A 10,800-nucleotide genomic window follows, 5' to 3' on the forward strand; every position below is an offset into this window, starting at 1 on the left:
CACAGGACCCCAGGGCCGTGTCATTGACTGCCACTCTTGTTCCAGTCCAACATTATCCTTGACATATTCACCATTAGAAAGAAAAATTAGAGTCAATCCTTCTAAATTTTAATTTGAATATTCAATTTTATATTTTAATAAAAAGTACTGGTTTCGAACCCTTTTTATACTGCCAGAAACCCATTTTTACTTAATACTTCAGAAGAGAGAGCCAAGGGTTTCCATGACCAACTCAGATGACCCCACCTGCACTGCCCTTTTGCTCAGAACAATCTTAACCTATCAGCAGAACTCCCATCTACCTGGTCCTATCAATAGTTACGAGTCTCAGAGATCAAACCTTCAGTCTTCCTATTCGACTCTGCAGGCATGGCAGCATGATTCCTGCACTTAAGGATGAAATTGTCGTTCAAACAAAACACGAAGGATCTGTTACCAGTCTATGTAAAAGGAGGAGGCTAGATACGACATTTGGATCAGATGGGAGAAACTGGAGGGGTACCCAGTGGGTTCGTCTTTTGTGGTTTCCCGTAGGGCCATACTGCCTCCCTAGGGAACATTTGAAACAGTTGGGGAGGAGAGTAGCTAAAGGCATTTGTATGGAAGGAGACCAGGTTTGTTAAACTCAAGGCACAGAGCACTTCTGTCCTATGACAAATTGTTTCACCCCCATTGGAAAGAGGATGGTTCTCTCAGTGTCTCCTCATCCACATTTACTTCAATTACCTTGGCTCCTCATTTCCCAAAAGACCCACTGTTTTCAGCATAAAAGGATTTTTAAGCCACAGTTTTTTTGTGCTCCAGTAGGCGCCGTTAATACCTCAAACAATAGCTTAGGTGAAAACACTACATTTGTAAAGACTGGCACTTGTCCACAAGACCGATTTAAAACCAAGAGGCCCTAAATTCTAAAAACAGCTGTTATTCCTTTCCTCCATGTAATTAAAAATAAAATGACACTAAACTGTTACATAAGAAAGTCTAACTTAGGTAAGAAAGTTCTGACTTGTCATCTGGTGACTACTTGGATTTTTAAAATAAATATCCAAAGCTTTAAAACTTATTTTCCTAATTTCTTTTGCCTATCTATTGCTGCTCATTGGATAAAAATTAAAAAGAACTCTTCACTTTAAGTTTACTTATGAAGGTTGTTGACGGTTCAAAGCGATGGGAAAGCAAGCTACTTGCTGCGTCCTCGACCTCTTGCTGAACGCCAGTTCAAGCTCCATCACCTACTAGCTAGATGACTTCGGGTAAGGTGCTTAATATCTGTTAGTCTGTAAAATGGGAATTTAATATGCTTAATGGTTTGTAAGGATTAGATGAAAATATATATGGCTGGAATATAATATACACTCAGTATATTTTAGCTGCTAATAGTATTAGTACTGTAACTTCTACTCCTGCCATTCAATATTCATTGAAACCTTTGAATGACTATGGTGTGCTAGTTTCTGTGCTAGATCTGGAGGAAATAAAGCTAGATGACAGCCCTGACCTCAGTTTACAATTTGAAAGGGAAGCACGTTTCTAAATAAGCGGATGCGTCATATATTATTTGATTTAAAAGAAAAAAAGCTATACAGATGCTCTCCCATTTACAATGACGTTACGCCCTCATAAACCCATTGTGAGTTGAAAATATTCCAAGTTAAAAACGCATGTGATACTACACTGCAGAGTATCGGTTGTTTACCCTCGCGACCGTGTGGCTGACCGGGAGCTGCAGCTTGCTGCTGCTGCCCAGCATCGCAAGGGTATTGTACTGCACAGCGCTAGCCCAGGAAAAGATCAAAATTGAAATTTCAAAGCACGGTTTCTAGTGTAAAGTCAAAAAATCAGTTGTCAGGGATGGTCTATATAAGTGACAGCTGCTGGGGGTGGAGGCAAAAATGGTCAATTTTGAAGGCTCAGAACTGTCTATGAAATATCTTTAAAACCTAACATCACTTTGTTTTCATTTGGTTCAAAAGCAATAGCTCTCATCTACATGTGGTGTATAGTACACGAAATTGTTTCAGAGAATCGACAAACACTTGAAATACCACGTTGCCTGAGAATTCTTGTCTGAACCTCTTAACAGTAAAAACACATCCAGGTAAATTGGCCTACCTATGGCATTCCGATTTTAGAAAGGTTTTAGTATGCAAACGACGTGTATGGAATGGAAAAGTGGTACATGTAGGCATGTCCGTTTGGGAACTAGTTTACCCCCTTCGCACTGAATACCTCGCAAACTCGTTAGCCCTCGTCTCACTTTATCTGCTTCCTATTCCAAATCAGTGCCTCTTCCTCTCGAAAACAGGCTTCCTCCGTTCCTGCAAAGCCGAATTCAAATGAGCTGCCTTGTTTGAATCTTTTTAAATCTTTGGCGATCTCCTCCTACCTCTTGACCCTCAACCCTCTATACTATTCCATGCTTTTTCCTCTCAATCCCTACCTCTCCTTTCAATTTTAACCTATATGCATCCTTTCCAAAGATTTTTATCCCTTCTTTGTATTCTCTATTGTACTTATCAATTCTAAGTGTCTACTGCCATTTGTCAATTGATTGTTCAGCTATTCATCTCCCAGTCAGAAGTACGAGTTCTTAAACGAAATTCTTTACGAGACATGATACTCAACTCATATAACTGAAGTAACGTACTAATGTACTCTTGGGTAAATAGTTCCAGATTATATAATTGTGAAATACTTAATAATCCTTGTTAGTAACTATGCTTACAAAGAAATAATAGCAAGTACCAAAAGGTTAGCCTATTACTACCTAATTTATGTTAAGCTGTAATTTCCTTTTCATTATCTGAAGTCCAACTTTCTTTTCTATAACCCAGCCTAGGAGGGGAGGCCATATGCACAAAATGAAGTAAATACTTAAAAATTAGTTTATTTTTCTACTTAACTTTTAATAAATGAGAAGAAACACAGTAGTCTGTCTCATAAAGAACATTTATAATACATAACAATCCATAAAGCCTCATGGTGAGGTAGGAACAGCTTTGGAAACAACATACAGTCATAAAACATACAAAATGTTAGGTAAAATGTTGCAGCACTAAAGACATGTTATGTGCATCTGCTTTAATGAGATGATAGTTGCATTTAACTGTGCCACATCTGGCCCAAAGGACAGGCTATGGCAGACACAAAACAACACAACATGGAAGTTTCATAAAGAATCACAGAATACACTGATACACTTCATTGTGCTGTTTTCAAGGCAGAACCATAACATGGCAATTTGTGTCTTTTTATATATAACTACATATTAATTGTATGTTACATTCCCTTCAGCATCTTTTTGCCAAAGACACTGGACCATAAAATTTTTGGTTTTAAAGTTTAAACTGGATGACATACAAAAAGCTCTTGTGCCAGTGAAAATGACTGCTAAATATTCCAGAGCTTGTTAGTAAAACAAAATAGCATTGCCACATAGTATTGGTAGAGCTACATCAAAATAGCGCTATTACAATTTCCATTTCAGATGGTCAAACACTGTATTTGACAGCTTCAATTTAAAAAACGACAAACAAAAAACCCGCCACTTTCCCAAGAGTTTTAATACTGTTTTAGGACTGAAACTCTATTAAAATAAATATTTCTATATTGTAGAATCATTCTCCATATTTATGTATGTGAACATCTTAAGACAGCAGGTAAATGACGTTTATATCATTCAAATGATATCTGCTTATAAACAGTAAAAATCTTCAACTCCTTTCCAGTTAGCCTCCTAAATATTTCACATTAAGTTCCATAGGCCTTTTCCCTCAAACCTTTCAAAAGTTCAGAACTAACTGAGGATGTTTACAATATATAAACGTGTTAACATAGTTTTCTACCTATAGTGATTTTCCAAAGGTGCTCTTGATGGAAATTTTTCCCTATTCAAATGACATACCTTAGTCAAACATCATTTTCTAAAACATTAAAATACATACGGCAAAATTATTTAGTTTTTTGACCTTTTTTTTTTTTATATATAGGTTCTAGTCCATACTTTTATAATGTGGACGGCCTTCAAAAGAAAAAAAAAAAGCTAATTAAAAAATCATATAAACTAAAAGTTGACAATGGAGAATTAAATCTCATCACTAAGGCTGCATTTGGCTTGGAAAAATTTCTGAGTTGGTTTTAATTCAGGCACATGCAGCACCTCCTTCTCATTAAACCAAGACAATAGACAGGTTACTACACACATATTCTAAATACACTGGTCTTGCTCAAATATAAAAGAGCCAGCAGGAGAGAGGCACCTCCTAAAACTGATGCAGTGTTATAAAACAGCATATTTAAATATTGGGTTTAAGTCTCCTAATAATGCAGGATATTTCTCTCATTTTCTTTCAGGAAGGAATAAGCTATTTTGGAAAAGACACTTAAATCCCACAATATTTAAATATAAAAGCATTTTTTAAAAAGATAATGCTAATATAGCTAAAAATGGGTTAGAAAGTGCATTGTAAAGAAATAAATAATTCTCTGCTAAAACTCAAAAGGTGAGTCAGTGCCCACTGATTCTGCTATTATGACAAAGTCCTTTGAAAAAAGAGAACCTTATGGTACCACTTTGTTACATATAAGCTACTTGAAAATTATGAAAAGTGAAATAACTGAAATCTAAAGGCCCTTACCTTCAAAGCACTTAAAAAAAAAAAAAAATAGCCCTTGCCCCATGCTTATACACACCATTTAAAAAATCCTCATTCAATTGTCTTAAACATTATACAATTTTTTATAGGCCCAATAGAGCATTTGTAAAGAAAACCCCATTGAATATTTTACCAGTTTTCCTATTGTATCACTACTGAAATGTTTCTATACGGTTTTGAGATCTTAATATTTTGTAGTTTAAAGGGTTAAATCAGGAATGTACATGATACAGTATAATTCAAAGTTTCCTATTTGCCCATATGAGATTCTTCAATTTCGTGTTTCAAAAAGTTTTTGCAAAATTCAAAATAAATACTAGTTTAGGAATTGAATTACACAATATCAGATAAGAGTATTAAAAGATCAAGATGTACTGCAAATTGGCAGGTTATGGTTTTGGCCCATTATAGTAAATGTGAACTAACAAACTATATTCCTAAAATTACCTCATTCTCATTGGAAAAACCAGCTGTTCTTAAATAGGCCCACTGCCAGCAATGGGCTTACACTAGGAAAAAAACACACCGTCTACCACAAAAGATCATCCCTTTAAAAAGTTAATTGTCAAAGGCCAGAGCTTTCATCTTAAGACCCATTAAACAATGAATTATTTCAAATCCCCAAGGGTAGCCATTCCAAAAGTAGTCAGCTATAAAAGTCACTGAAGTAGTCAGGATACCGTGTTTCTAGAAAAATAGAGCTATACATGATAACCGGTATTAACATTCATCCTCTTGAAGACAAAAATCTACAGTTTCTTCACAAAGCATAACCTCTATCAAGAAAAATATAACTTAAATATCCTTAAATAACATTTGTGTATGAATTTGAGATCCGTAACAACAATAAAATAGCCATGAACAACTTCCGGTGTAGATGTTGTGGCCCTTTGAAAAAATAAGCCACTAATGGAAGATATGAGTAACGTCAAGACAGGATAACTTACAGAATCTTAGTCATTTTGCCTTAGCTAATTTTGCTTTTCAAGAATTTAATGTCCAAATTGCATTAACCTTAAGATTTCTTCCTTCTCCCAAGTCAGTGGCTCTTGATAAATCACAAGCATTGCTGGTTGTGTTTGAAAAGATGCATTTAAATCCATTCATAATTGATCACTATGAAAGGACTTTAACTCTATAAAATTTTTTAAAACATCCACAATTTAAAAGATTTCATTAATAAGCTTGCATTTAACATGTAATTATTAATGTCCTTAAAAATATTTACTGTATATATTTTATAAGTAAACTTTCAGCTCACTGTTTCTGATGCCAATCTTTCAAAGAAACACATCCATGTTTTAGATTAACTTTGGTTAGAAAAAAACAGGTTTAAATTCTCAGGATAATTTAGAAATGTAGTCTGAATATTAATTTACAATAATCTAAATAATTTGGTAAACTTTCTTCCATGCTCTTATTCCCAATATGCCCTATCATGTATAAACTATAGTTCAATTTATTTCACTATTTATTAGAATAATACTCAGCAATATGGAATTCGAGATAGAAACTGATCGTTAGTATTCTATATACCCCATGTGAAAAAGGGACTTTCCCGAATAATATCTATGAGTCACTTTTAAAATATGCTGTCCTTTATGCTATGTAGTGACCTCAAATGGCAAGTAAATATTACCTAAAACAAAGTTGTTGGTGAATTTTAAAGTTCTAAGAGTTAAAATTCTAATAAAGTATAACACTGGGGGTGGGGGGGAAGAAAAGCAGAGAAATTCTAGTAACAATTTTAATTTATTTATCCCCCTAATTAATTTTTTACCCATGGAAAAACTTGAAATCAAATGTCATTATGTTATATAAGGTTTATACTTACTTTAAACAAAAATGTAACATAGTGTTAAAATCGGCTTTCCAAAATTGTTACAGCATAGCTGTACTCTGCACTAAGAATCACAAACTTGTAATATAGAACTCTGTTAAGCAGTCCCCTTATGTTCTTACAAAAATAGAATTAAACTGTGTGACCAGACAAGGACTTCAATTACACTACTTGGCAAACTTAGAATTTCAATGGAGTCTTTTTCCTCTTGCAGTTTAAAGCAAAAGTCAAATATCACATCTTTTTCAAGACTTACAAAGATGATTCAGGTTGTTTGTTTGGCATTTTTTTAATCTCTATCACAACAGCAGGCATGTTTTCACCTTTAGTCCTCCTGGGCTTTTCTAGATTGTCACTAAGTTCTAAACAAGAAATGCTAACTGTCGGGGCCTTTTCTGCATCCTTTCCAGAAATTGCTTGTGGCCGTGTCCCACAACATTGCTTCAAAGCACACTGAGTTCTGCAGGCAAGTTCACACGGGACTACACTTGATTTAGAACCTACACTAGCAAATTCGGGCTGAATGGTAGTAGCGTGAATTCCGTGATTATGAAAAACGTCTTTAATGATTTTAGCCACCTGCATGTATGATGCTGGGTCTTCACATTTTATGTGAGCAGTGGCAATGATTCTGCTTCCAGCAAGTTGCCAAACATGTAATTCATGAACTTCGTCAACTCCTTCAACATTTCGAAGTTCTTTTATCAAATTTCTGATATCAATTTGTTTAGGAACAGTTTGTAGAAGAATAAGAGCAGATTCCTTAAGTAATGGATACGTTGTGTAAAGAAGTATACAAACCATTACAATACATAGAGTTGGATCTAAATACAGCACCCAGCAAGGACCAGCCTCATCAACTGTTGCACGAGTACTATTAATTACTTCTACAAATGCTTTGCAAGGGTCAGGGGTACATGGGTTCACACAGAACTCCCCTTTAGGACAACCTTTCCAATAATAGTAAAAGAGCAAAGCATTTACTACTACAATCACTGAACCCAAAGCATCTCCAAAGACATGCAGAAAAACTCCACGCATGTTAAGTTGTTCAGCCTTATCATCATCTTCCAATTCCACATGGTCATCTTCTCTGATAAGATTCCCATTCACTTGTACTTCTATTGCATCATTTCTCAACTTTTCTGGATCTGCAAAGAAATGCAAATTCTGTATCAAATACACTTGTTTATATAGACATCGTTGCCTCATTCCATTTTAGTAAGGATGTGAAGAATTTTTATAAAACATAATTTTAAAATGTGCTCTGGGCAATTCAGTATAAACTGACGTGCTGAGAACAAACAAGGACATAATGGCTGGGACTAAATTAAGTCATTAAGATGATACAGTCTCCCCATTCTCCTAACCACCATCCTACCTCCCCTACTCTAAAAAAAGAGCTCATCTTTTCTATGGGAGTGAGGTCCTGTGAACATTCTTCTATACCTTTTGGTATGTTCCAAAAAGAAAAACATAAAATGCTATCCCGCCAAACTAAGTTCAACTATGGATACTTCTAATACAAAGGCCTGATTTGACAAGAGCTCTAGTCAATCTCTGTCATTAAGGTGTTAAGGTTAACTCTTAAACTTTTATTAGACTCCTGGTACAGGAGGTTTAGAAACTGACAAGTCAACAACACAAACTTAACAATCAGAGACATCAGGAAAAGTTGGAACTAAATGATCACTATCCACCCTACTACTCTTAAACTGAACGTATGGATCTGTTAAAGGAAATATACACACCAGAGCAGCTTAATTTTCTTTGGAATAACACCTTGCAGAGTAGGAGTGAGAGGAAATTAATTTATTGTTAAACATTTCAACGTACAACTTGAATTTCATGAACATAATATCCTGCATCTTGATAAAAAAAAAGAAAACTGTTTATGTAATATCATTCAACTAGGTGAATAAACATAAATGGAAAAAAAAATTGGAAGGAAATACACCAAACTGTTAAGGTCACTGAATCTGGGTAGTAGGGCATCGATTGATTCCTTTTCCCTTCTCCTTTCTTTCAACATTTCCAAATTTCCTTCAAGAGCACTTTACAATTAGAATGAACAGCACTCATTAAAAATATAAGACAACATCACTTTTGTTTTAGTATGATTATGAAAAGTCCTAAGTGAAATGTTTATCATGCTTAGACAGGTCCTCAATCTAGGATTTTCAGGATTAGGTTTAGATTTTAGACAATTAACTGAAACATGTATTGTTGTTCATGAAAGAAATCTTCAACCCGGGTGTTGAGCTCAGAAAAGTAAAGCATGTAAGATAGCTCTGATTACAATACCGAGAAACTTGTTTAAAAGACATAAGAACCACTCGGGTTTTAAACTGCCAACAACGAAGGACGAATTGAGGATTCTCTCCATTTCCCAACAGGGCCAGGAAATTGAGTTAGGAAGCATTTTTTATCTGGTAAAACCCCAAATCAGACAGTCTCTGTCTAAAAGCCAGTAAAGACAGCCAAGTGCAGTTACAGCCTGCAGCGCGCTGACGGACACCTCCTGACCCTATTCCCACTCTCAGCAGCACAGTCCCCATCTCCACCCGCGATGCGCCCCCGGCCTGGCCGGCTCCTGACACCGGGGTCCCATTTACACGCCTCCCGCGGCGGGGGCGGGACCTGGAGGGAGCGGGAAGGCAGCGGCGCAGCGCAGGTCCGCTCGGGCACCAGGGGGCGTGCGGGCCACCCCGCCCGGGGCCCGGCTAGGGTCCGGGCTCCCCAAACCCAACCACCTGCGGCGGCTTCTTTCTCTCCTCACCTGTCGCGTCCAGTTTCAGCCCGTTGGAGTTGCTACTGTTGGTCACCAGGGTGTTGGTCTCCTCCTGGTCAGGTCTCTGTTCGCCGGGGCTCACGTTGTTGTCGCTGTACCCGGGGCGGTTGCTCTTGCCGCGGACCCCCTTGGGGAAGCCGTGGCTGTGGCCGTGACCCCCGTGCGAGTGGCCGTGGCCGGAGTCGTTGCCGAAGCCGCTGTGATGGTGGAAGAGACAGAGCCCAAGCACGTTGACCACCAGCCCCAACACGCCGACCGCGAGGACCACCAGCGGCTGCTGCATCTCGTGCGGCTCGATGAAGCGCTCGATGGCCTCCAGCAGGATGGCGAAGCAGAGGCCAGTCAGGAAGATGGCGTTCACCAGAGCCCCCATCACTTCGGCCCGGATCCAGCCGAAGGTGTTCTTCTGGGTGGCGTGGGTCCTCCGGGCGAAGCGCTCGGCCACCAGCGCCACCACCAGCGCCAACACGTCCGACAGCATGTGGAAGGAATCGGAGAGCATCGCCAACGACGCGGTCACCCGGCTCACCACCACCTCCACCACCATGAACATGAAGGTCAGCATCAGCATGCAGAGCAGCCGGCCCCGGTTCCGACCCCAGCACCCCATGGCTGCGCCTCGGGGGCCCACCGAGCGCGGCGCAGACACTCAGGAGGCGGTGGCGGCGCCGCACCGAGGGTCTGTCTGCGACCCCTCCTCGCGGGAGGGCGGCGCGGGGCTTTCGCTACCCGAGCCGCACCGCTCAGGACAGCAGTGAGGGGCCTTGGGGACACCGCAGAAGGGAGCGGACGGGGGCGAGCCCCGGGTCAAGCCGCCGAGCTCCCGCGCCTGTGGGCGTCCCCCGCGGGGCGGCGGCGCGCAGCTCCTCGGGCGTCGGTCTTCAGAGCCGGCGCGGAGGCCCGGCTCAGCTCCAGCCGCCCTCACGCCCGCAGCCGGGCGGCGGAGGCGGCGACGCGGAGCTGGGATTCCCGGAGCCCGGGCGCCGAGAGCCCCGGCAGGAGCAGGCGGGCGGCGGGCAGCTCCACGCTGCGAAGGCTCCAAGCATCTGCGGGCTCTCAGCGCAGGTCTTCCATCCACTGGTCGCCTCCGCTGTGGCTCAGGTCGAGGAGCCGACGCCGGGGGAGCTAAAAAGGCGGCGACCACGGCAGCTGCACTCGGCCCGGTCTCGGGCGCCTTCTTCGCCCCCCCGCCTTTGCAGACGGTTTACAAAAAAACTTTGCTTTGCACTCGGAACCCCCGTTTTCACACGGACCCGAGCGTGACAAGGCCCTGACGCCCCGCCCATCAGGCCCGGCACACTTCCCCATTGGCCAGGAAGCCCTCACGACAGCTGCCGTGTCCCACCCATCCTCTCTCGCTATTGGATGGAGGCTCGGCGGGGCGGGAGGTGTCGCGGCTTCAACAGATAGGGCGGGGCCTTTCTCTCCTGGAGCCGGGCGTGGGCCGGGGGGCCGCGGCCGGGTGCAGCAGCGGGCGTCGTGGGGGAGGGTAGGGGGCGCGGGCCGCGTGCAAC

The 10,800-nt window shown here is 41.0% G+C and overlaps 1 protein-coding gene across 1 annotated transcript; it reads right to left on the reverse strand.

The window, feature by feature from the left end:
• Nucleotides 1-2,881: 2,881 nt before the first annotated feature.
• SLC30A1 (solute carrier family 30 member 1) lies at nucleotides 2,882-10,519 on the reverse strand. The gene is made up of 2 exons (XM_016166532.2): nucleotides 9,275-10,519; nucleotides 2,882-7,646 (listed from the first exon to the last, which is right to left on the reverse strand). The coding sequence occupies exons 1-2, from the start codon at nucleotides 9,894-9,896 to the stop codon at nucleotides 6,748-6,750; spliced, it is 1,521 nt and encodes a 506-aa protein (XP_016022018.1). The 5' UTR covers nucleotides 9,897-10,519; the 3' UTR covers nucleotides 2,882-6,747.
• Nucleotides 10,520-10,800: the final 281 nt, after the last annotated feature.

Source organism: Rousettus aegyptiacus, unplaced genomic scaffold (genome assembly GCF_014176215.1).
Source record: "Rousettus aegyptiacus isolate mRouAeg1 unplaced genomic scaffold, mRouAeg1.p scaffold_m13_p_17, whole genome shotgun sequence".
In the NCBI taxonomy this organism is placed as follows: Eukaryota; Metazoa; Chordata; class Mammalia; order Chiroptera; family Pteropodidae; genus Rousettus; species Rousettus aegyptiacus.

Bases quoted from the DNA above. Each gene is read 5' to 3' on its own strand.
- SLC30A1 (XM_016166532.2), bottom strand. From the start codon at position 9,896: ATGGGGTGCTGGGGTCGGAACCGGGGCCGGCTGCTCTGCATGCTGATG. The intron at 7,647-9,274 runs GTGAGGAGAGAA...ATTTCTTTGCAG, and splicing joins GCTGAAACTGGACGCGACAG to ATCCAGAAAAGTTGAGAAAT.